The following is a 26882-nucleotide window of genomic DNA, read 5'->3' on the forward strand; positions in this document are numbered from 1 at the left end:
AGGTTAGTCACATTGCATGAAGTGGGAGGAAAAATTTAAAGCGTCGGGAGCTAATACAGTGGGTTGCACTTATATATGATATATGTGCTTGGTCTCGGTGGCTATAATAAAAAGCTTGAATCTGGTGGTTTTAAAAAAAGTCTATATCATACCCTTATAACTCCTCCCATACAATTACAAATACTAAGGGAATTAATTTCCCTTAATTAGATTGTTAGAACACCCAAATTTAACATTATGGAAATATTAAACTAACACATTAACACAACCCATATTAAATCTACATCACTAAAACATTAATAAAATCATATAATAAATACATAAATCTATTTTAAATGAATTATTAAAAAATTAATTCTCTCATTTATTAATTTTCGAAAAAAATAAATTAAAACCCCATTACATAGCAAATCAAAATAAATGCATGGACAATAATTTTCCATCTCCACATATATTAATCTTCATCTATACCAAAGATAGAATGTCCTTATATTCTTATCTTGAACGGAGGGGCGAGCTGCTAATCTTTTTCCCGAAGGTGGCAGGCGAGCTGCTAATCTACTACCAATATGAGTGTCATTAAAATTGATAAATAAATATTGCAACAATGGCAAAATGAAAATGAAAATTACCATAGGCCCATTAATGCTTGAACCCACTTTACAGTGAATATCATCATATTTACGCCATAAGGCGTTTCGTTTCTCTATGAAAAGAACTCTCCTACTGCCCACCTGTCGTCACTGTGCACCCTTCGATCTTTTGTTAGACGATTGAATGATAATCATATGTACATTTGAGATAGACGGACATGTGCCAGTTGTGAGTGAGTTGTGACTGGCTAGAAATTTGTGGACGTTGACGGTTGAGGAAGTTGTTTGGAGGTCCTGAATAATTACAGGTCTGGCATTTTGAACCGGGCGTTTGGCGTTTGTGGGTTTTGATAGATAGCTGCATACTAAAGATGAATTGAAAACGCTGGAGAAATAAGATGAATTAAAGATGCTGGAGAAATGGGGCGCTGAGTCCATTTACGCTTACAAAAGAAAGAAGAAACAACTCCTACGTGAGGATATAGAAAAATTTATCAACCAAAGCTTGCAATCTTTTCTGACAACGCGATTTTCTCATAACGCTTGACAGGGATTTTCTCATAACAATTGATGAGAAAGAGGTAATTTTCTTTCCTGAATCTGTATGTATGTATGCAGCTCTGTGGGTTTACTTCGGTTCTTTAGAAGTTATTGAGACTCTCAAGAGATATGGGCAGGAAGACCGTATTGATGAACGCCGTAATGCGCAGTGTTTCTGCCCAAGGACTGGATAACTTCGAGGTCACTGTCAGCTGCAACGTACACCAAGCTTATTTCCTTGCCATCCCTCTTGAGTTCATCATATGTCTTAGAGATAACAGATATGGTGTGATGTAGAGAAACAATCAACCAGTGAGGGCCCATGAGAAGGCATGTTAGTTTCCCATCCAAAACACTGGATTCTACACAAGTTTTCATTGCAGTTAGCAGGCGTAAGTCCTTGTTCAATCACTTACATATATTTCTGTAAATTTAGTGCAGACCTATCTAGACTTGAGTCTGGTATGTACCATGAAATATTTCACTACATCGCCAAATTTTGAAGACATGGATTATTTTCGTATTCGAGCCATACTCTGTTTCTTCCATGTCTTTTTTGCTAGTATGATATGTACCAGAGTGTCTTATATTGGATTTTCTAACAGTTATTAACAGTTATTAATTTGTCTGGACTCAAGCTTTCCATATCAGTTTCCTTGAGTCTGGCAAGTTAGTGTATAGCATATCAAATCTGGGTTTACATGGGTTTGTCTACATATTCATTTCGCTGACCCAACATCTAGATTCAAGGAAAAAGGAGAAATCATATAGTTCGTGGATCACACCGACCCCATATGGCCTGTAGTCAGCCCCTTGGTTGCAAAAATTAGCAGGAATAAATGCAGACTTGGGAATTCACAAGATTCTAAAGACCCAAAATAAACCGACAGAGCTGCATACATACACATTCAGGAAAGAAAATTACCTCTTTTCCAACAGCTAATTAAAAATTCCCTACACTTATTCACTCACAATACTACTCCATTCGCATCAGCTTGTTGAGAACATCTTGATTTTTCTAATTGGCCAAGGTTTTTGTCTCAATGTATTTCGACCTAGGTCACCTAACATGGGACGCTGGGATTCGAGTGTCTCTCATCTTTTTCTTTGAGTATTTTCTCAAAAAAAAATTCCATCGGTGAAAACATAATATTTTCTCATTCTAGAGTCCTCAGAATTGATACTTTCAAGTATCAGCTTGTACAAAAATATGAATTCATATGACTGCTAAAAAACCACAAAGGACCATATATATATGGTTTCAGGAAATAGATATTCTGCTAAAAACAGATGTACCTGTCTGTGTCAAGTGACCATTGTTTGATTCTTTTGGCAAACCAAATCCAACTTCAACCCATTCTGCTTGTTTTGGTAGTGTGCATCTGCTAGCATGTTATGGTCATGAAAAATATTTGTGAAAGAGATAAACTTGAATGCAGCCTTCTTTATTTGCCTCGCCAAATGATCCAATTAACAATGAATATGCATCTCATCATTCATCCATTTTATGACCAAAGAAGAATCCCTGAATATTTGCAGCCTCATGATATCCATGGTAGCTTTAATAATATGTGAAGAGCCTTCAATTCTGCAAAATTGTTTGTTCCATTTTATGACCAAAGAAGTATCCCTGAATTTTTGCAGCCTCATGATATCCATTGTAGCTTTATATATATGGTTTCGGGAAATAGATATTCTGCTAAAAACAGATGTACCTGTCTGTGTCAAGTGACCATTGTTTGATTCTTTTGGCAAACCAAATCCAACTTCAGCCCATTCTGCTTGTTTTGGTAGTATGCATCTGGTAGCATGTTATGGTCATGAAAAATATTTGTGAAAGAGATAAACTTGAATGTAGCCTTCTTTATTTGCCTCGCGAAATCATCCAATTAACAATGAATATGTATCTCATCATTCATCCATTTTATGACCAAAGAAGAATCCCTGAACATTTGCAGCCTCATGATATCCATTGTAGCTTTAATAATATGTGAAGAGCCTTCAATTCTGCAAAATTGTTTGTTCCATTTTATGACCAAAGAAGTATCCCTGAATATTTGCAGCCTTATGATATCCATTGTAGCTTTAATAATATGTGAAGAGCCTTCAATTCTGCAAAATTGTTTGTTCCAGTGCCCAAGAAAGCCTTGTACTTGATGAAGTGATCCTTGGAGATACTACTCGGAATTCCATCTTCACCTCTGATATCATGTGGGTCTTGGCTTTTGGACTGTTGATGTTTGACTTTTGTAGACACTTTGCATCCTAGATAAAGTCCACAGAGCTGATTGTATATCTGGAAAGTACCAATTTGGTTTCTTTAAAAAAATTGAGCATTTCTTGACAATGATATACCCTATAAGGTTAAACATGGAATTTCTCTATATTCTCTTAGATCCTTCTCTGGAAACCAGTCTTGAAGACATTCTTCCATTGTGAATCCCCTCCAGATATTTATTGTAGTCAATTTCTTGATATGTTTCCACAAATGTGGACCATATGAGGAGTAGATGAATAAATGAGGAATAGATTTTGTTTCCCTTGAACACGACATACAATTACTGAGGCCTTGTCTCCCTCTTTTCTCTGAACTGTCCCAAGTTAGGACCTTTTTCCTAAGTGCTAGCTAGAGAAAAAATATTGTTTTCTATGGGTCCTTTATTTTCCAGATTTATAGACCACGACCACATATCATCTAGACCAGTTGGATCAATTAAAGCTTCATATCCCATTTTTGATGTATACATTATTGTAGCCTTATTATTTGCACACATCAGAGAGTCCTCTTCATCTCAAATTCTAACATGAATTCTTTTCATCTCATTCAGACACATTCGCCAATTTTCAGACCAGACCGCATCTATGCCCAAATATGGGGTTGATTTCCATTCCCGTTGCCATACATTTGTTGTCAACAGGTCTACAATCTGATGAAGTGTATAAAGCCCTTTTCATGAAGATGGTTTTTTAGATTTGATTTAAGAAATTTTGATCTCCACACCCCATAATAGGATCCAGATCCTATCCTTCCATTTTCCTTGTTACCAACTTACTGGGTTAGAAAATATCCATTCGCAGCAAAACCTAGCACCCAAGCTTTCCACTGACTTCAAACATTCTTGATAGATTTCCATGGGGACCTTATACAATCCAATATCGATGCATGAGCAATGTATTTCTGTAGAATTATAGCTCTCCATAGACTTTTGAAAATGCTAATCCAAGTAAGTCCTGCAACCCAACAATATTATCACTCCCAACAATTCACATGGGCCTGTTCATTTGTGTAAAAGATTTTTAGAGGGTAATAATCTTCGAGGATCTGCTGCTTGGAGTTAAATAAATGTTCAAAAATGAAATCGTTGCCAGATTTCTTTGGGATATTAAGTAACCTTTAAGTAACCTCCAACATATTGACTTGTACAGGTGCTCCAATTTGCAGATGCTTCCAGATTCCTTCTCCAATTTAATACAACTTAAATATCTCTCTTTGAAATCATGCAAAAGGCTGACCATCTCGAATGAAATTCTGGGAAATATCAACAAACTTGAATTCTTAGATCTCTCAGGTTGTAAGGAAATTGAAGTGTTGCCTCCCCAAGTCGCATATCAATTGTCCCTCGAAGAAATGCATTTGTTAGGTACAGACATAAAAGAATTGGCAAGTGCCATTGGAAATCTATGCAATCTGGGTGTTATGAAATTAGGAACCCCTTCGCTGGAAATACTGCCACCTTCCATCGGCTACCTAAGGAGTTTACAGAATTTTTGTCTACAGAATTGCCAGAAATTGATATGTTTGCCCGATTCCAGTAGACTGTTGAGTCAATTGAGAGAGTTGAAAATAATGGAGTCAAATGTACAGCACTTACCACCATTTATCATGGAAATCAACAATCTTGAACAATTAGAAGTTGGGTACCTAAGGAGTTTACAGAATTTTTGTCTACAGAATTGCTAGAAATTGATATGTTTGCCCGATTCCAGTAGAGTGCTGAGTCAATTGAGAGAGTTGAAAATAATGGAGTCAAATGTACAGCATTTACCACCATGTATCATGGAAATCAACAATCTTGAACAATTAGAAGTAACGAAATGTCCATTAAAGGAACTTCCATTCAAGAAAGTTGAAGGGGAAATTGAAACATTAACAGGTTTGAGAGGGCAAAGAGTGTTGCATAAAACAGACACTTCCATTGAAAAATGTATGTTTTCCCTCAGACAACTTCGACTGTTCCAGGCAAGGATATCGGAGGTTTCCTTTCATGAACGTATTTGCCCCAACCTTCAACGTCTCAGCTTGAACTTTTGTCATGATTTGCTGGACGTTGGAGCATTGCCAACAACACTAATAAAGTTAGAGTTGATCAATTGCACTGCATTGAGGAAAATAGGAGGGCTCTGTGGTCTTTCAGAACTTAAAGATCTGAATATCAGTGGGTTTTATCAAGTAGAGGAGCTGCCAGGCATTCAAACATTGATATCTTTCGAGGAGTTGAGGGCATCTCAATGTTTGAAGCTGAAGAGCATAGAAGGGTTGGTGAAGTTGACAAAACTTCAGGTTTTGAAGGTGGCTTACTGTGATGAGTTAGAAGAACTTCTAGGTATTGAACGTTTGGCATCTCATCTTTGAGGAAGCTTAACGCCAAATTTTGTTCGAAACTAGAGTGGGGCAGGGGAACAGTGGAGCAGCTGCGTCAACAATTGAAAGAAGACCTCAGCATATGAACAACAATTTTTGCAATCATAGCACTTCATACTTAAAGTCCCGGCCACAATACTTCCTGCATGCACACTGCAAACAGAGTTCTCTCAACCAGTATACATCTGTCTTAACTCCAGATACATTAAACTTACAGGGATCTTCCCCCACCTCCACCATAGAGTACCCCACTTCTTTCTATACAGTAAGAACCAAAAAAATTATGACATGATATTTTTTCATAGATGTATTGAATGCTCTAAATTTGATCAATTTGTTTTATAAACAACTTTAACAAGGAAAATAGTGTCAGCCGTTAGTTACAATATCTCAAATAGAAGTTGATGATATCTAAATATTTGATTTTATGGTGCACATCTTATCATCAAAATCACTATATGCAATTCATTCCTTTTTTTCCCTGCCTATACTACCAACTTCTGAAATTTACAGTACCATAATGGCATCATAAAAAATTTAAGCCTTCCTTTAGAGTCCCATATTGTCAGAAATGACACAGTTGCTACAAGCCCTGCTAATATCCTACTTTCTATACGTTTGTCTTAATATAAAGGATAGGTAGTATTATTTTCTTGATCTCTTTTCTTATGATACTGCAACTTGTTGGATGAATCTATGTCCCATTATAAGTAGATATCCGTCTGAGTTGCTTTGTTATATGTCCTTGCCTTCCATCCTCTGGTTGGTCATCGAGATTGCATGACTTTCCCCTGACAAAATTTGATCACCAAAATTTGGTTGACATTTGTGGTTAGCACATGCATATGAGATATTTGGTGATGAGGGCTTTGCCTCCGTGTAACATATGATGTCCTCACTAAGCAAAACTGAATTCTCGAATCTCTAGATCCTAGTGGGAAATGTGATTGGACTTGCAAACAAAATGCTCTTCTACCTCTTCCCTTTGCTGCGAAGGTGCTTCTGGGCTCACCTTGCCCTGCTCCACAGTCAACAACAACAAGCGTAGGAGCAATACACCCTGGCCATGAACAATTTTCAAAAAAAATGTTACCACTCTTGATGATTAATGTAGGCCCGTGGATTGCCATAATCCTAAAGTTTTCAAAATTTCACCCTTCCCTACACTTACTCACTCCCAATACTACTCCATTAGCATCAGCTTGTCGAGAACATCTTGATTTTTCTAATTGGCCAAGGTTATTGAAAATGCTAATCCAAGAATATTTTTGGTGCGAGCGGAGGCGCGAAGACGAACAACAAGGGTTTCAGCGAGTTGTAGGCGGTGTTTCGCATGGAGGGTCGCAGAGGAGGGAGTGCCACTCCCTCCTACAAGGAGGCCGTTGCTAGGAGAGGGAAGAAACCTCTAGAAAATGCTAAAGAAACTTCGGAGGAAGGGAAACGAAATAGGGAAGATGAGACAGCAGGAGCCAAAATTAAGGAAAATAATGGCACAGAGAACAAGGAGGAAGAAGACAAAAAACAGGGGACTAAAGACAAAAAGCAAAAGGGACCCTGCAAACCCAAAGCTGAGATCACACCCAGAGTTATTTTAAATGATCCTGCCCTGCAAGCGCACAGGGATCACATGCGGACATATGCTATTATCTGTAAGTTCATGGGACTATGGCCCACTGAAAAAGCATTATAGACATGGATCAAATATCACTGGAAACCTAAAGGGAGCATTGACCTACATCTTGGGTCAAAGGGATTTTTCACTGTGGTGTTCACGAACATTGAAGACAAGGACAGAGTATTTGAAGGAGGACCCTACTTCTATGCAGCAGCTGGACTCTACATGAGACCATGGATGATGAATTTTGTCCCAGAATGGGAGACTTTTACTTCGGTACCGGTATGGGTAAGACTCTATTCTTTACCTCTGGACTACTGGCAAAATGAATCGTTAACAGCCATAGGCAATAAATTAGGTCATTTTGTCAAAGCTTTTGAAGCCACCAGAAGAGGGAAATACACTTCCTTTGCTAGGATATGTGTGGAAATGGATCTATCAGGAGCTCTACCAGATGAAGTGATCTTGGAGGTTTTTGATGAAGAATGGGTGCAAACAGTAGACTATGAGCATATTCCATTCAGATGCCGTAGATGTCATGAACATGGACATCTATTTAGAGACTGTCCACTCGGTAAAGTGGTAAATAACAACAAAACAAACACAACGAAGGAAACAGACAGCTTCCAGAAAGTGGTAAAGCGAGGAAAAGGCGGCAAAGTAGGACCAAAGCATTATCAAGATGAAGGGCTACAAGTCAGCCAAAATAAATTCCGAGTTCTTGAGGAAAACGAAGAGATTCCTAAAGAAGATCAAGCTATGGAAGAAAATTCTGAGGAAAAGAAAAAAGAAAAAGACAGTGAACAAACACAAGAAACTGATTATCAGAAAGAAACTATGATGAGTGACACAGAACTTGAGATGGATCAGGAAATGACCCAGAGTGAAATGGACCTTGAGGAAAATGAGCTGCAGGAGATTCTGGACAAAGAAAACCTGGATCTGGAAGGGTTCTTGATTCAGGGAAATACAGAAGGAGTAGATTCTGTACCTCAAGAAGAGCTCAACAGAATACAACAGCTGTTCTTATGGAAAACGCAGGCAAATACGTTGGAGAAAGGAAAAAACATAAACAAGCAGGACAACAGAGGGGTGAAGACGATGAAAACAACTCCGGGACTAGCAACAAGAAACCCAGGTAAGAAAAGAGGCAAGAAAAAGCAGAATGAACTCTTGATGGAGTGTGGAAAGCTAATGATAGATTCAGGTAAGATGAAAGATCTAGCCAGCTACTCCTTCACAAATCTTTAATTATGAAGTTTACATCTTGGAATATTAGAGGTCTAGGGAGTAGGAGAAAGTAGAGAATGCTTAGTAATAGGATGAAACAAGAAATGCCGGATATAATATTTATCCAAGAAACGAAATGTTCCATTCAAAAATTAAGACAAATTCATAGCAAATGGCTCAGTAGATTTGAATTTCTAGAAGTCAAAGCAGAGAATATAGCGGGGGGAATTCTCACTCTGTGGAACCCTCAAAAAATTAGCATACTAGATGCTGAGGCAACCAGGAACTACTTATCAGTAGTTGTTCAACCTGTAGGAGACAGGTTCACCTATCTGGTCACAAATGTATATGGCCCTCAAAGAATAGACGACAAACACAGGTTTCTAGATTCCCTGGTGGAGCTTAGAAACAGACAGGCAGGAATACCTTGGATCTTGGGTGGGGACTTCAACATGATTAAATCTCTTTCGGAGAAAAAAGGAGGAATCAGAACTCTTAGTAAAGACTCTTTAGAATTTCAAACTTTCATAGACAATATGAACCTTATAGATACTGAAACGAATTCTGGTCTCTTTACTTGGAATAACAAAAGAGGAGGCGAGTTTCAGGTAGCCTCAAAGCTAGATAGATTCATTATCTCAGAGGATCTTATGCTGACAAATAAGGAAGTAATAGCGAAAGTTCTCCCCTTTGGAGGCTCAGATCACTGGCCAGTTCAACTGGAGATCAAAGGAATAGGTACTTTCAGAAACAGACCTTTCAGATTTGAAAATATCTGGCTTTCCCACCCAGATTTTGTCAACAATATTAAAAAATGGTGGTCAGAAGATCTACAGATTCAGGGAACAAGAATGTTTCTTCTCCACAAAATATTAAAGCATATCAAACTCAGACTAAAGGATTGGAACAGAAATGAGTTCGACAATATTTTTGTGGAAAAAAAATCTGTTGAAAACAAAATGAAGGTTCTCAACCAAGCTCTGATCATGGATGGATTTGATAGAGATAAAAGTAACCAAGTGGATAAATATCATCAAGAATGGGATAATCTGTGCAAACAAGAGGAAATTTTTTGGAGACAAAAGTCTCGAGTTCAATGGCTAAAAGAGGGAGAGCGAAACACGAATTTTTTTCACAGATCCACTATGGCAAACAGAACTCACAACAGAATATCTTCAATCAAGAACGAAGATGGGATTCTTCTCACCGCCCATGAGAATATTGAAGCTGAGTTTGTTTAGCATTTCCGAAGAATCACTCAGGAAAATATTTCAGATAGGGAGCAGTCTATCAGTGAGGTAACTAGAAACATACCAAAGCTGGTAACCAAAGAGGACAATTTCAATCTAAACAGGCCAGTTTCTGAAGAGGAGGTAGGGGATGTCCTCAAAGAAATGCAGAATGGAAAAGCACCAGGCCCGGATGGTTTCAATGTGGATTTTTTTAAAGCATGCTGGAATATTGTCAAACAGGATGTTTTGAATGTAGTGGAGGATTCCAGGCTGAACAAAACTATTTTGAAAGTGCTCAATACCTCCTTCATCTCCCTTATCCCTAAGCAGGATATTGCGCAAACTCCGGATAAGTTCAGACCCATAGCTCTCTGTAATGTGGTCTACAAGATAATATCCAAAGTAGTGGCTAATAGACTTAAACCTTTGCTTCCTACCCTAGTTTCAGGGGAACAATCAGGTTATGTGGAAGGCAGACAAATTTTAGACAACATCATTCAAGCCCAAGAGGTGGTGCACTCGTTAAGTAGCAAAAGGCAGGCTGGAATGATCATGCAATTAGATATAGCCAAAGCTTATGATAAGGTCAACTAGACCTATATGAAGAGGGTCCTTATTGCTTTTGGATTTGATCATAATTGGGTCAGGTGGGTTATGGCCTTAGTGACCTCCTCCAGCTTTTCAATTTTGGTGAATGGCTCTCCCTCAGAGATCTTTTGTCCTTCCAGAGGCCTCAGACAGGGAGACCCACTCTCTCCTTTTCTTTTCATTCTCATGATGGAAGGACTTGGTAGATCTATCAAGCATGCTAAAGTTACAGGTAAGATTAAAGGTCTTCAACTATCTGAGAATGGGCAGGCTCTAACTCATCAACAATTTGTAGATGATACCATGCTATAGGGAATCCCTACAGTCAAAGAAGCTACAGCCTATAAACAGTTACTGAACGTCTTTGCCATGGCCACAGGTATGGAAGTCAATCTATCCAAATCAAAAATCTTTTTCTTTAATACCAATATTGCGATTCAGAGAAATATTTCCAGAATTCTAGGCTTTCAAAGGGACTCCCTCCCCTCAAAATATTTAGGTATCCCTCTTACTGCTAAACCATTGCTCAAAAGCATCTGGGAACCATTAATCAATAAGCTACAGGATAAAGTTAAAAAATGGACCATCAGATCTTTAAACCTAGCTGGTAGGCTGGTTCTCACTAAGGCAGTTCTGCAAGCTATTTCGGTTTTCATGCTATCAGCCCTCCCAGCTCCTAAAGGGGTCCTACAGCAGTTCAGAAACATCCAAAGAGATTTCCTGTGGGGTAAGGAGGAAACAAGGAAAAAGTGGGCCTTAGTTTCTTGGGATAAAATCTGTAGGCCCAAGAACTATGGAGGCCTAGGCTTGGATGATCAAGAAATTCTTAACAATGTTCTAGGGGCCAAACTTTGGTGGCGTTGGGTACAAAATCCAAAGGCCCAATGGGCAAATATCTGGAAGGAAAAATATGCTAGCTCATGGCACACTAGTGATCTCATAAGAATGTCTGGAAACATAAAAGGCTCACACATCTGGAACAAAGCCTGGGAGAATAGGAGCCTCGTACAAGAAAATAGTTTCTGGGAGATCAGAGAGGGAAACTTAGCTCTTTTCTGGGAGGACAAGTGGCAACAAGAACCAATACTGCTAAATGAGGACTTTTTAGACCTTAAGCACGAGACAGATATGCAAGGACTAATTAAGGTAAAGGACTTCTGGGAGCATACACAGCATACAGAAAAGTGGAGAATCTGGAAGAACATCGTTGGCAGAGAGGGGAGCCCCTTGAATAGAAAAGCAGAGATACTAAGGAAAACGCTGGAGCAAAGGAAAATCTTAGTAACAGGAGGGCAAGATCAGCTAAGATGGGGCAATAATAATGAGGGCACCTTCAATCTTAAGGAAGCAAAAGGAATTCTACTTAAGCTGAATTCTCTTATACCAGACAAGACTTGGCCAAACCTATGGAGGCACCATGGGTGGATGAAGATCAAACTCTTCATGTGGTTAGTTCATCACAAAAAAATCTTGACTTGGGATAATATTAGGAGGAGGGGGGTTCTGGGGCCTTCTAGATGCCAGCTCTGTGAGGCTCAAGAGGAATCAATGGAACATTTACTAAATAGTTGCAGCTTTACCTCCTGGCTATGGGATTCTTTTGCCATCATTTTTCGTCAATCAGATAGAGACAAAGGGAGTATAATTAACACCCTCAATAATTGGAGAAGGAACTTTTCTGATTATGAATGGCTTAACTCGGCCTGGGCCCTAACACCAAGTTTTATTATATGGAATGTTTGGAAAGAAAGGAACAAGAGAATATTTAAAGAAGAAAAGAAACCCTCTCATCTCTTGTTTGAGATGATTTTAAAACAGCTGAAGGAAACAGTAGGATCCACAGTGAAGAATTATCCTAAAAATCCTCCTTCAGAGGCAGATTTGAAAATTCTCAGGCAGTTGGGTATTCAGGGAATCATTCCTCAAAGCCTGGACAAGCAAGTGATTTCTTCAAATACGGAGAAAAATGACTGGTATACCCCCCTGGCAGGGTATTTGAAATACAATATTGACGGAGCTTCTAAAGGCAACCCAGGAACAGCTGGCTATGGTGGGGTTTTAAGGGATGAAAGAGGAAGTATTATCTCCATCTTCCATGGTCATTTAGGTAAAGCTACCAATAACATGGCGGAACTAATGGCTATGGAGCAATGCTTAGAGTTTCTGAAGTAGGACAACCGCTCGAATGTGATTATAGAAGCGGACTCAGAGTTAATTATTAACTCGGTAAAAAGAATCAGCTGTGGAACAGGGCTGGAGAAAGTTTCAAAACACTGGAGGCTTATCCGGGTTTTCCAGAGAATTCAGGGTCATCTCCAAGGTCTTCGTACTGTTAGTTTCAACCATGTTCGCAGAACAACCAACAAGCTGGCGGATCTACTGGCCAACCAAGGGGTGAATTGTCCTGATAGCAGGGTTACAATGAATTGGCAGGAGTGGCCTCAGTGCAGAGTGAAAACTCTGTGTCATGAGCAAGCGGAAGAGGACAGGGACTTAGCAGCTAGGTCCTAATCATGGTGTTTTGCATGGGTAGCCTTTTTCTGCATGGCTCGTTCGGGTATGGGTGGCAGACCTTTTTCGACCCCCGCAGACAAGTAAAGAATTTGCTTAGAGAGCCCAGGGGGAAACAAAAGGGGAGTGCCAGTTTTTCAGCAGAAAGGTTGAATGGCGGTGATAGTTTCGGATACGGGTTCAGGTACAGACGAGGAGAGAAAGTGATGATTCATCCGTCTCAGGTATCGATTTTGGGCCGTAATACCCCCTGTTTTCCGCCGGCGATCGTCTTACCATGTTGGAGGAGGTTTTCTGGTGATCGCATGCGGTGTAAGCGGGAAGCGGTTTTGAGAATTTGGAAGCGATCCCACTCATCGGATAACACGTGGCAGTGGGGCCTGAGGCATTACCGCCCTTCTCGCACAGTAATGTTCGGTAGGGTTGCACCACGCGATATGATCCTTAGCCATCGGATCAGGGATAGCGGATCGACGGTCAGCATGGAGCGAGCAAGTCAGTGGGACCTTCTGGTTAACAGTCGGGCTTCTTCACATTGCGAAATCCTCTACAATCGTTGGATTGATCAGGAGGATCCAACGGTGGAGATTAAGGAAGCGAGTCGGGCGATGCAAGATAATGAACTATTGACGGCTTTCTGGGTTTAGGAGTCTTTACGGCTTCCGATGCTCTTTGCTTTGGAGGTTTCCTTGATGCTTGGAAAGTTAGCGGTTAATGATTTAGTAGTTTGGAGGCTTGGTATTCCTTTTAAGAGGTAGCAGTGTGGTGTGTAAGGGGCGGGACTTCGGCCTTGGGCTGGGTATTTGGGAGTCTTGGGTTTTTTCCACTTTTTTCATAAGTTCCTGGTGAACAGTTGTACATTATGTAATGGTTTTTACACTTTAATGAATTAGAAGGTTGGACTCTTGCTTAAGCAAAAAAGAAAAAGAAAATGCTAATCCAAGTAAATCCTGCAACCCAACAATATTATCACTCCCAACAATTCACATGGGCCTGTTCATTTGTGTAAAAAATTTTTAGAGGGTAATAATCTTCAAGGATGCACTACCTAAGTGTTTTCTATATTTTTTCACAGAGAAATATTTAGTCTTTTGTTATTCAATATTGTTGTAGCTGCCTTTTGGTCTCTTATGCTGGCAGAAGTGTACATCCATCTATATGTAGGTATCAAAAGACTGCAGAACTTATTCCTAATCACTGTGTACAATCTGATTGATCTGTAAGAGATTGAGGAGAATTGTACATCCAGTGACTTGTATGTATAAAAAAAGAAATATTCTGATTGAGAATCCTAAGCACCTCTGAAAGTTGAGATTACAGTAATAGACACAATGCAGATTATAGTGATAGACACAATGCTGAACTTTTCAAAAAGATTTTGAAAATTGAAAAAGATGTCCTCAAATCTGAAATGAATTAAAATTGATGCCTAGAACATTAGTTGATACGTGTGATGCTGAATGCATAGAAACACTTTGTACTGTAGAGCTGGAAGATATAGTTGCCCAAGAGGTCAGAGTAGCTGAATCTCTGTGATTTTTCTTCTCCTATTTTGGGTTTCCAAGCCTAAGTGTTTTCTATATCTAAATCTTTCTGAAACATTAATTATGATAAATCGTGCACTCAACGAAATTTAATTTTTACCACTCTTAACATTGTCACAACTTGCTTCACCCAACAACAATGTTTCAATCCAACTCAACCAGTCACATTAAACAATTTGCTCCAATGCCTAAATGTTTTTTATATCTAAAGTTTTTTGAAACATTAATTATAATAAATCAGTGTTGCGGGGGAGCGCCCCCCCCCTCCTCGCTCCCGCTCCCGATCCGCGCTCCGGGCGGGAGCGACTCGGGAGCGGGTCGGGAGCGCGCTCCCGAAATCGCTCCCGAAAAGGGAGCGATTTCGGGAGCGCGCTCCCTAAAAAAAATTTCGCTCCCTGCCTTTTCGGGAGCGTTTTCGGGAGCGTTTTGCCTTTTTTGCATTTTTTTTTTTGTAGTAATGTTCGAAATGCAATTTTTTTTGAAAGAAACAAATAGTTTTTGAGTGGGGCAACTTAATGATCAAGTCTAGGGCCTAGTATTGATATGCTATTCATGGTAATGTTAAATTCTTAAAGTAAAAGTGACATTTTCTTTAATTTTCATTTTCATCCTTTTACTTAAATTTTTAACATTACCATGAAATGACTCAGGATGTTTGAGAGTGGTTTCGTCCTCATTGGATTTCATATGGAGAAAGTAGAATTTTAGATTTCATTCAAAATCCAGCAGACTTATCAGTTTTTCAGGATTTCAGGATTGGGGGATTGCAATGTTTCCATTGAATTTTGTCATGTATTAGGGTATGGAACTCATATTTAATCAAGAGTACCAATCCCTCTATGTACCTTGATGTTAGTGACATTGGTTGTCGAACTCCTCTATCATGACCCTTCTAAAAATGTACGCATCACTCAAACAAAATCTTGACTTGACATGCTATGCTTTTTCTATCTTATGTTAATGCTTAGAGGGTGATATTAATGACAAAGATCCCTATACAGATACAAAGGTAATGACAAAGATACCTCTGGATATTAATGCTTGGAGGGTGATATTAATGACAAAGATCCTGATTTTGCAACAAGACTAAAAAATTAGACATTTCTCGTGGTGGCAAGAGGCCCAAGCATAAGAAATAGATAATAGATTTACTTCTCTTTTCTAGTTTCTAGTAGCTTTTATAACTATTGACTCTTTCATATTTATTATGATATTTTTTTAAACAATATATGACAATTTAAGTTTGAAGTTGGCAATTATAACTCATTAGTAATGAATTATGAATATGATGCTTCATGAAAGTTGAAAGTTGTTTCATTTCATTTCATTTTATAACATTTCATTTCATGTTAGATATTATTTGTTGTAATGGTTACACTTAGCTTACAAGTACAACTTTGGTGATCAATGATGATAAATGTTATATATTGAATTTTGAAAGCTTGAAACTTTAAGATTGATGAATCATGAGACTCAATATGTTGTATGTTACTATGTTACTAACTTGCGGACGTGGTTGATGAAGATTATAACTTCTAGATGATTGTTGTTATATGGTTCAATCTATGCTTTTTTATGTTTTTTATATCTAATTCATCATTCTACATGTTTTGGTTGACATATATGTATCAAAAATTAAAAAATATAAAAAATATATATATTTTTAAAAATCGCTCGGGATTCGCTCCCAAACCGGGAGCTTCTGAAAATGGTCGCTCCCGCTCCCGCTTCCGCTCCCGCTCCCCGCTTCCGCTCCCGCTCCCAAGTAACATTGTAATAAATCTTGCACTCCATGATTTTTTTTTAATTTTTTTTTACCACTCGTAACATTGTCACAACTTGCTTCATGCAACAACAATGTTGCAATAGAGACCGGAGTCTTATTACATGTTGATTTTTGTGAGGTATTCTTTCAATATGATTGGTCCAAGTACAATTTGCTCACGTTAAAATAGCACAAACCCTCCAAATGCATCACTGCACTAAGAGACCGGAGTCTTATTACATGTTGATTTTTGTGAGGTATTCTTTCAATATGATTGGTCCAAGTCATAATTTGTTTTCATGCAACAGAACAATTCATTCTAACTCTGAATGACATTTTGTTTACTAATTTTTATGAATTCATTCTAAACTCTGTGTGACATTTTGTTTACTATTTTTTATGAATTTATGCCTTACAACATTTCTTTGCAACATTTGGTGCAATTGCTAGTTATTTACGCCTCAAGGCCCTCTGAAAATAATTAGGCCACCTGTACCTGAGCCGTTGATTTGGATGTTAGATGATTAAAATAGTCTATACCATTGGATTGATTTTCGACAGGTATTAGTAAGTTAAGATGTTATTCAACCTGCTCAGACTCCAACCGTTCAAGTTACGCGGATTCCCTCTAAAAGAACTGCATTTATTATCCTAGATGGCTTCTTTTTACGTTACCACAATCATAGTTTTTTCACAAATTTCAGTGAGTGCTTAAAAATATGTTTTCTCCAACAGTCTGAAACCAATTTGACAGAGTTCACAATTACTATTAGGGCCCTGCTCCCAAATATTCTCTATAAAGCTTTGAAGTGTCCTAGTGTTTTTGCTGGGGAGTAAGACGTTGCCCCTTATAATTCGACAGAGCACATCTATAGCTTGGCGCAGTGTTTGAGAGCTCTACCCTCATAAGAGTGGGAGGTGTACCTACAGTGTGCATTGTCCCAAATATATTACAATTGCATTGCTGGAGCTCTTGGATCAAAATTTGGATCTGTGAACTGCTACCTGCCTTCTGAGGTTTATCCATTTTTCAATCCTTCGATTATTTCATCGTCGCCCTCGCCGATAGAAAGCCCTTGAGTAATAGGTATCTTCTTTCGCATAGTTTCACATAATTTATAATTATCAGAAATATCATGGGGGTTTTGTAAAGATTTTATTTTGATGATTCCTTAGCTTCCTTGTGCAAATTATTTGAGATTTCTTGTGCAATGAGAAATTAGCTTGTTGGCGACTGTAGCGAATCTGGAACTTATTTTCAAAAACTTGACTTTGAGAGGAGCAACTGTAGCAAATCCGGAACTTATTTTAAAAAACCAGACTTTGAGAGGAACCACGTCTAAATTTCAGGCACAGAGAAAGCTTGGCGAAGGTGGTTTTGGATCCGTCTTTAAAGTGAGTTGAGTGTTTGGTGCTCCATCCAGTTTAATTTATTTTAATGTAGATACCATGGTTAATGGTTAAACCATAGAAATATTTTGACTGTGCATGATGCTTCTTGATGGGCATGGGGATCTACCTAATGGTAGGGAGGTTCGATTTCCATCCATTCAATTTATCACGCAGGTATGTCCACCCACGTAGGTCCATCCACTCTGTCCTTCCTTTATTCTATAAGCCGCTCCTTATTCTTGACTAGGAGCAAGGAATTGCCATAAACTGTATGAAGAGCTCCCTGTTTTAGACAAACCCCAATAGGAACTTTTGTTGCGCGTACTGATTCTCAGTAATGCACAGCTGAAAAGATTGCGGGAACTATATCTAAAGGAATTTCAATATCTAGAAGAATTATCGGAATTAATTTCAACGCTTGGATATTTAAAAGTGTTGAGAATCTCAGTTTTTATTTTGGTCTGAAACAGCTGCCAAAAGATTTTGGATCATTGAATTCTCTGCAAAAACTCTATTTGTTCCACTATAAAAGTCTAGAAGCTCTTCCTAGCAATCTTGAAAAGCTTACATCATTACAAAAACTTGATTTGGGCAGGTGCAAGAGTCTAAAAGCGCTTCCTAGCAGTCTTGAAAAGCTTACATCATTGCAAAAACTTGATTTGTGCGCGTGGGAAAGTCTAAAAGAGCTACCTAGTAGTCTTGGAAAACTTATATCATTGCAAGAACTGTGTTTGGACTTGTGTCAAAGTCTAGAAGCCTTACCTACCAGTCTTGAGGAGCTAAGACCACTAATCTTAGCTTTGTTCAGTAAACAAGGCCAGTCTTTGGCATTTGTCAACCTCTTTTTTGTTCACATGCTTACTATCTAAATGCATTGTTTGTAGAAGATTACTCTCCAATTGTTGTATCACAATCGGTAGGAAAAGTTGGTGGTGACATCTTTATACCCCTTTGACACAGTTGATGACCAGAAGAGAGTCACCAAAGATCTGATCTGAATGTTGTTGCATTATCAATTCAACATAATTATTTGAGCCTCCCCTAAGGCCCATTTTTAATGAGAAATTGTGTGTATTAGAAAGGTAGAGAAAAACACCCCCTTTCCCCTCGTACTTCCTACTAGCACCCTGTGACACCTCGCCAAAGAATGCCCATGGCCTTGTGGTGTAGTTGGATTCAACAATTATGGTTTCGGTTGTAGGGATTTGCTCTTTTTGAGGCAGGAGAGTAAAGATGGCTAGGCATTGTGTCGCTATTTTATTAAGGGATGATAGCAGGTCTTGGAAGATTGCTTTATTACGTGCGAGCCATACTCTCTAATAGACAATTAAGGGAAAGTGCCTTTGGTTCCCAACATCTCAATTATCCCACCAATATCCCCAGGATTCAAGGATTGGCCCACCTTTCCACTCGCCCGACAATCCCAACAGGGTTTTGCAAATTGTCCACACATATTTTGTGAAAAGGCATTGTATGAACATATGGCTCACTGTCTCATCCTCTTATTTGCATAGAATGCACCAGCTCGGGCCTTCTAGATGGAATTTTTGAATGTTGTCCCAGGTTGGCGCTTTGTTTTCTTGGGAGCACCACATAAAAAGATGCAATTTTGTCAGAGATTTTAACTTCCATAGTGGCTTCCATCACCAAACCTAATTTCCATTGATTTGATTCTCAATTAGGTGTTGGTATCCTTTTTTTGTAGTATAATCTCCAAATGGAGACAAATACCAAAGTAGTTCATATCATCTTTCCATCACATGGATGTGGAATGTGTGTAAAGTCGCGATGAATCTTTCCCAAGCTTCTAAGTGGAATTTTGGGATATCCAGCTGCTCGGTTGATACCCATCCTTGTGTTCACAAGGTTGTATGTGCTAGATATGCCACTTAGGAGACACTAAGAAATCCCATTGTTATTTAAAGAGGCCACTAGATCTTGTGGGAGGCAAAATTTTGCACCACATCTAAACCAGGGATTAATGCCCACTCTTACCTTCTGTCCGTACCTAATTCTCCATGCCAAACCATCCTCGATGAGCTGAGAGGCGGCTAGGATTGCCATCCAAATCACTGAAACATTATTTTGAACCTTGTTAGGAGTTTTGATCCAACCTTCAACAGTGATTGGATGGATATATTTCCTCTGAACCATTGGCATCCATAGAGTTCAAGTAGATAGGAATCTCCATCCTACTTTAGCTACTAGAGCTTTGGCGAAAAGTGGGATGTTTTTAAGGCCCCAACCTCCCCAAGCTTTTAGAATTACGATCCTATCCCATTTTACCCATGGCATTACAAAATGGTTCCGGGGTCTTACTTGAAGGAATATGAGGCACACCTCCCTTAATTTTTCTAGAATACCTTTGGGTATCCAAGAGAGGGACATCTAGTAAACTGAGATTGCTTCGAGGATTGATTTTATCAGCACTAGCCATCCTTCTCTACAGAACCATCAAATGCTCCACTACTTTAGCCTTTTTTCCAGCTTTGCCACTAGCTAGTTTGAATTTTCCTTCCTATAATGATTTGGCTTTAAGTGAAAGACTAGGTATTTCAGCCCATCGTCCAATGGAAGAGGTGTATATAGAAAGAGAGTTTGGAATTGGAGTATTTCCTCATCTTCTAGACATCTTGTGGAAAGAGTTGATTTTGCATTATTTATTTTCATACTTGTAACTCTCCCAAAAAGAAGCAAAGAGGATTGTAAAAATTATGCATCCCTTCAAAAGACATATCCAAAGATCAAGATATTATCAACAAACAACATATGTGTGATTGTTAAATTTTTTGCAACTACTATTCCTCTAAATTCCCCCTCATGTTTCGCCTCCCCCAACATTCTGCTCATACCTTTTGCCACAAGGAGAAAGAGTAAGGGAGATTGTGGGCATCCATGTCTCAACCCCCTTTTCACTTGGAAAAAGGGGGACATCAATCCATTGAAGAGGATTGCAAAGGATACCGAGGATATGCAGCTCATCACCTAAGTAATAAAATGAATTTCAAATACTAGATGAGTTAGGAGAATCTAACTAGCTATTGCACCAGATGTTGCAAAGGAAATGCTGTAAGACATAAATTCGAGAAGAATCACGACATATAGAAGATCACTGAATATAAAAATTAGTAAACGAAATGTCATTCAAAGCTAGAAGATAAAGAGAAATCACTTACGTTATACAAAATTTATATCAATTATATCAACATCCAAACCAATTAATATATATGATTATTTTTATGAATCTTTAAAATGCTATTCATTGTTATCAATGTTGTCTCTTGGCATTAAATGTGATTACCTAGTCAATGCATCCTGGTTAGTGTCTTCACCTGTCACTTGCTCAAACACACTCGTCTCTATCTTCACTCTTGAAATAGGAGCGTCTAGAAGATTTTTCCCTATCTTTACTGGCTCTTCGAGGGTCTTCTTAATTGAGAGATTCGTAGAGATACAAGGTTCACATCCCTAAACAACCATACGACAAAATTATCTATACAGGTAAGAAGGAAAGGACATGGATTCTTAAAATAAACAGAGCTTTGAAGAGGAACAAACTACGAGGGAAGGGACTTTACACCATCACATCAATTCATAGATATGTATCTATTGGTTTGATATTATTAACTGAATGCATATGCTTTGATTTCAATGAATCTCACAACTAGATTAAAAGGATTTTCTTACCTATTCTGGATCTCTACCCTTCCAATCAACTAGTGGAGATCAAGTAGTACAACTGTAAGAAAAATCCCATCAACATAGTGGAATTTTCCAGCTCTCATCTAACCCAACATGTACTAGAACCACATAATACCTTGATATTAGTTTTTCAACAAAATAACATCTCACCCATGTTCAACTCTTTCAGCACCCATTTAACATTGCCAATGACTTACCTCCTATGTTTATAATTACTCTCATATGCCAGAAGCCTTAGGCCATACCATAAGATTTTCAGCAAACAAACACAATGAATAGGCATTGATTAATATGTAAGGTTAGCTATACAAACCATATAAAAAAGCAGCAGTCAAAAGTGGCTATGGCCATTTAGCAATATCACACATTTGCTTCAATGTTATTAACCTCATAATTTCGATTAAACACCCAATCAAATAAGAAAACTGAACAGTTAGAACAGTATAAATTTGACAACGGTGATGAATGTTTCTATACACCTTTACCTTTTTAGACCAGTATTTCAGGCCTGCTTTGTATACAAGGTGCTGGCTATTAACTGAATGCTTATGCTTTGATTTCAATGAATCTCACAACTAGATTAAAAGGATTTTCACTTGTCTCAAGTTGGGTTTTGAAACTTGTAAAGTAGGAAAAATGTTTTACTTGTATTGTGTATAGGATTCATGATGTTAGAGGACCTCTTCTTGCTCATCCAGTAAGCCTTGGATCAAGATGCAAGAAGGAGCCTATTAACTTTCTTACCTATTTGGCATAAATTAAAACGTATTCTGGATCTCTACCCTTCCAATCAACTAGTGGAGATCAAGTAGTACAACCATAGGAAAAATCCCATCAACATAGCGGAATTTTCCAGCTCTCATCTAACCCAACATGTACCAGAACCACATAATATCTTGCTATTAGTTTTTCAGCAAAATAACATCTTACCCACATTCAACTCTTTCAGCACCCATTTAACATTCCCAATGACTTATCACCTATGTTTATAATTTCTCTCATATTCTAGAAGCCTTAGGCTATACCATAAGATTTTCAGCAAACAAACACAATGAATAGGCATTGATTACATATGTAAGGTTAGCTATGCAAACCATATCAAAAAGCAACAGTCAAAAGTGGTTACGACCATTCAACAATATCACACATTTTCTTCAATGTTAATAATTTCGAATAAACACCCAATCAAATAAGAAAACAGTTAGAACTGTATAAATCTGACAACAATGATGAATGTTTCTATACACCTTTACCTTTTTAGACTAGTATTTCAGGCCTGCTTTGTATACAAGGTGCTGGCTAGAGCCCACTATTCAGAGTTTATGGATGCAAGGAATTGGGAGACGGTGTTGATTTTTTAATGTAACAGAAACACATAGAGTGTTGATGTACCTGTCCTTGGAGATTACTAATATAACAAAGATTTGCAGCCATCACATGTTTTGCAAACTCTGTAAGGATTCCGATGATGGAACTTATTATGAATATGTTAATTCTTCACAAGTGGTCTACATTATTGATTTAGTGCACAAATCTTTCTTTCATGAATCCGACGGCCTCTTTGGGAAGCAATAAGTCTTTGGATTTCACGTGGGTAGAGGTTAAAATTTTTGTATGTTCCTCCTTCCTCTGGATCTGTACTGTTAAGGGTTGAGACAGAATCACGAGAGTATTTATATAACATGAGGGAAGTTTGATGTCAATTCAATACAGAAACAGAGTATGTATAGATACCAGTAACTGTTGAGAGAAGTACGCATCATCCAAATGCATTAAATGAACCTTGTGGCTGGTTGAGAGTGCAATCATGGCGTTGTGTAATTATTGTAAGTTTTGGTTATTTGAGTTGGAATTTGGTGATTTAATTCTTTCTAGGATTGAAATTTTTATTTTCCAATATATTAATGAATTTAGAAGGTATTGATGGTGAAATTTCCACACTTCAAACCTATGTCACATGGTTCGAGTTCGAATTCGAGTTCGACAACGATTAAGTTCGATTCGAATTCGAATTTTCCGATCAGGTTCGAATGAGGTTCGGCATTAGGTTCGACTATACATATTTTTCAATATATATATATATCTATATATCTATATATATCTATATATATATATCTATATATGACCTCGGTCTAATGGAGCAGGAATAACCTTGTATAATGGACGTTGCAAAGATTGAAGGATTAGACATTCTCGGCATATCTGTTTTAGCATACAAATCTACCTAGACATATCACAATTGCACAGCTAGTGATCTCGACATACCTGTGAGGATCTCAGCTGAATGGAGTAGCAAAGATCTAGGACAAAGGCACAGTGTCAATGGATCTCGCATAGCAGTCTTGGCATCAAGGCCTCGGTGATACTCCTGTAGAAGTCTAGACTCTAGACAAAGAACAGCAGTGATAGAACCTCTCTCTCGGCCTAATAAGATTGATGTTAGACGTTGTCTCAATCACACACACACACACACATATATATACTACAATTGTGGCACAATAACAAAGCCGCAGAAATGATCATTCTCGGAGGATACAATCCCTGCATAACAAAGAGCCACAGTAACCATTACAATCTCGGAATAAATGAGACAGTAAGGACCTCAGTATAGTGAGGAATAGTATCTCATCTTGGTGGATCTATTTCTTAAGAGTCAATGTATATATACATGTAATGGAAAGATCTTCGGATCCCTCACTATCTTTACATGATCTCACTGTCTCGGTGTAAGAAAGATCACAATGATCCTGCAGTCATGGAATACACTCTTGCATGATCACAGTCAACATGATGGTCTAGAGTACAGTGATGAAGGTAGGATAAAACAGCTATCATGGCTATCATAATGAAGTTCTCAGTGCATCATTAAAAAAATCGAACCTTAAAAAATTCATTAAAATTCACCTTCAGGTTCGTTGAGGTTCGTTCAAGTTCGAGTTCATTCAGGTTCGACTTGAGGTTCGAATTTCAGGTTCGGCGAACCTGAACGAATTTCAAATTTTTTTTTCAGGTTCGCCGAACCCTATGACATAGCTTCAAACATATAAATCTCACAAATTCTAACTATTCTAGAAAGAGGCCAACATTTAAAATAGTTATAGTGCCCAAAAAAGTTCAGATTTTGGAGAGATGGTTCTCTCTGTACATCATGATTCATGATGTACAGACCTCATGATTCATGATTCATGTGTATAGGATTCATGATGTTAGGACCTCGTCTTGCTCATCCAGTTGGCCTTTGATCAAGATCCAGCAAGGAGCCTATTACCTTTCTTACCTATTTGGCATAAAGTAATACCTATTTTGGATCTCTACCCTTCCAATCAACTAGTGGAGATCAAGTAGTACAACTGTAGGAAAAATCCCATCAACATAGCGGAATTTTCCAGCTCTCATCTAACCCAACATGTACCAGAACCACATAATATCTTGCTATTAGTTTTTCAGCAAAATAACATCTCACCCATGTTCAACTCTTCCAGCACCCATTTAACATTCCCAATGACTTATCTCCTATGTTTATAATTACTCTCATATGCCAGAAGCCTTAGGCTATACCATAAGATTTCCAGCAAACAAACACAGTGAATAGGCATTGATTACATATGTAAGATTAGCTATGCAAACCATATCAAAAAGCAGCAGTCAAAAGTGGCTATGGCCATTTTTAGCAATATCGCACATTTGCTTCAATGTTAATAATTTCGAATAAACACCCAATCAAATAAGAAAACTGAACAGTTAGAACTGTGTAAATCTGACAATAGTGATGAATGTTTCTATACACCTTTACTTTTTTAGACCAGTATTTCAGGCCTGCTTTGTATACAACGTGCTGGCTAGAGCCCACTATTCAGAGTTTATGGATGCAAGGAATTGGGAGACAGTGGTAATTTTTTAATGTAACAGAGACACACAGAGTGTTCACATGTCTGTCCATGGAGATTATTAATATAACAAAGATTTGCAGCCATCACATGTTTTGCAAAGTCTGTAAGGATTCCGATGATGGAACTTATTATCGATATATTAATTCTTCGCAAGTGGTCTCCATTGTTGATTTAGTGCACAAATCTTTCTTTCATGAAACCGACGGTCTCTCTGGGAAGCAATAGGTCGTTCGAGTTCACGTGGGAAGAGGTTAAAAATTTTGTACGTTCCTCCTATTTAACTTGAAAAGAAAAACAAATTGGAAATTGGAATTGCTTACCTGGTTGATCCACATCTCTTGCCATCTTTGCTAAGCTTTTTCCAAAGGTACCAGCTGCCATACTGAAAAGAGTGAGTTGTCTATGTATTTCCAACTAGTCTGCATGGCTGGGGACCATGCGCTCCAAGCAATCAATCATCCAGCTCTGACCTCCCCATCCTGCAGATCTCCTAGTCGAGATTTATAATGATACTTTGGGTTCAAAAACTACCCAGCTGCATGTATAGGACGATGGAGTTGATTGTTCCATCTGTTATCAATGATCTCTCATATACAACCATATCTAGCTAACCTGTCCTTGTAAGATTGTTCCATTTGTTATCAATGATCTCTCATATACAACCATATCTAGCTAACCTGTCCTTGTAAGCTGCCAGTATCTGCTCCTTTGTCTAATCCATAGCCTCACAAATGTAGCCCATGGTCAATTTTCCCCCATCCACCATCCTTACCACCTTAACAAGGGGCTAAGTAATTTTCACAAGCTCTGCAGATCTTTTCCAAAAATAATTGTCAAACACTTTCTTTTTGGTGTCTTTGCTATCTTGTCTACGAGCCCACCGAGATTCAGTCCAATAATCAGAAAACATTTTCTGCGGGTTTTTATGTTGAGCATTGAGACATTGCAATGCGAGGAAGTGAGTTGCAAATCTCGTAATTGCAGGCCTAACAAGCTCTTTGCCCCAATTATTTTTCCTCATTAGGCTCAATACCCATGAGTGGTTGTAAATGTATTTTGTAATGCACTTGGCATGCTCTACAATGTTTTTTACCCACTCCACTTTGACTATATCCTCAAGCATGAGGTCTATGTAATTTGCAGCACATGGAGTCCAAAATACGGTCCTATATTTGGACTTGAGCATCTTTCCAACAAGAACATAGTTTGAGGCATTATCAGTGATGACCCGCACAACATTTTGCTCCCCCATTTCTTGAATAATGTCATCCAAAAGCTCAAATAGAAGGGTTGCATCCTTCACCTTATCATCACATCAACTGATATAAAAAACATGGTTCCTTGAGGGCAAGAAATAAGGAAATTAATAATAGTGCGGTTCTTTCCATCGGTCCATTCATCTGACATGATGGAACAACCTATTTTGAGCCATGAATCTTTATACTTCGCCAAATACTCATCAGTGGAAGAAATCTCTTTTTGCAAAAGAGCTCCCCTAAATCACGCATACTAGGGCCTTTGAAGCCCTTTCCGAGTCCCACATAGCTTGGTAATAAGGTGAGTAAGCAACATTAAATGGGATATCTGCATCATACCACCATCTAGCAAAATATTGATAAGAAGTTTCTTTGCATTGCT

General features: G+C 38.3%; 1 protein-coding gene across 4 annotated transcripts in view; it reads left to right on the forward strand.

The window, feature by feature from the left end:
• Positions 1 to 907: 907 nt before the first annotated feature.
• Positions 908 to 26882, forward strand: part of LOC149150062 (uncharacterized) — a 50430-nt gene continuing 24455 nt past the window's right edge. The window contains exons 1-2 of one of the 4 annotated variants that reach the window (XM_089438944.1): positions 908 to 1174; positions 1271 to 1525. In XM_089438944.1, coding sequence (XP_089295070.1) covers positions 1466 to 1525 — 60 coding nt within the window. In that variant the 5' untranslated portion in view covers positions 908 to 1174; positions 1271 to 1465. The remainder of the gene's footprint in view (positions 1175 to 1270; positions 1526 to 26882) is intronic. The other 3 variants (XM_089438945.1, XM_089438943.1, XM_089438946.1) reach the window with 3 other exon arrangements.

Source organism: Pinus tabuliformis, chromosome 9 (genome assembly GCF_031772625.1).
Source record: "Pinus tabuliformis cultivar Carrire ecotype Pingquan chromosome 9, CPIR1, whole genome shotgun sequence".
NCBI classification, from domain to species: domain Eukaryota; kingdom Viridiplantae; phylum Streptophyta; class Pinopsida; order Pinales; family Pinaceae; genus Pinus; species Pinus tabuliformis.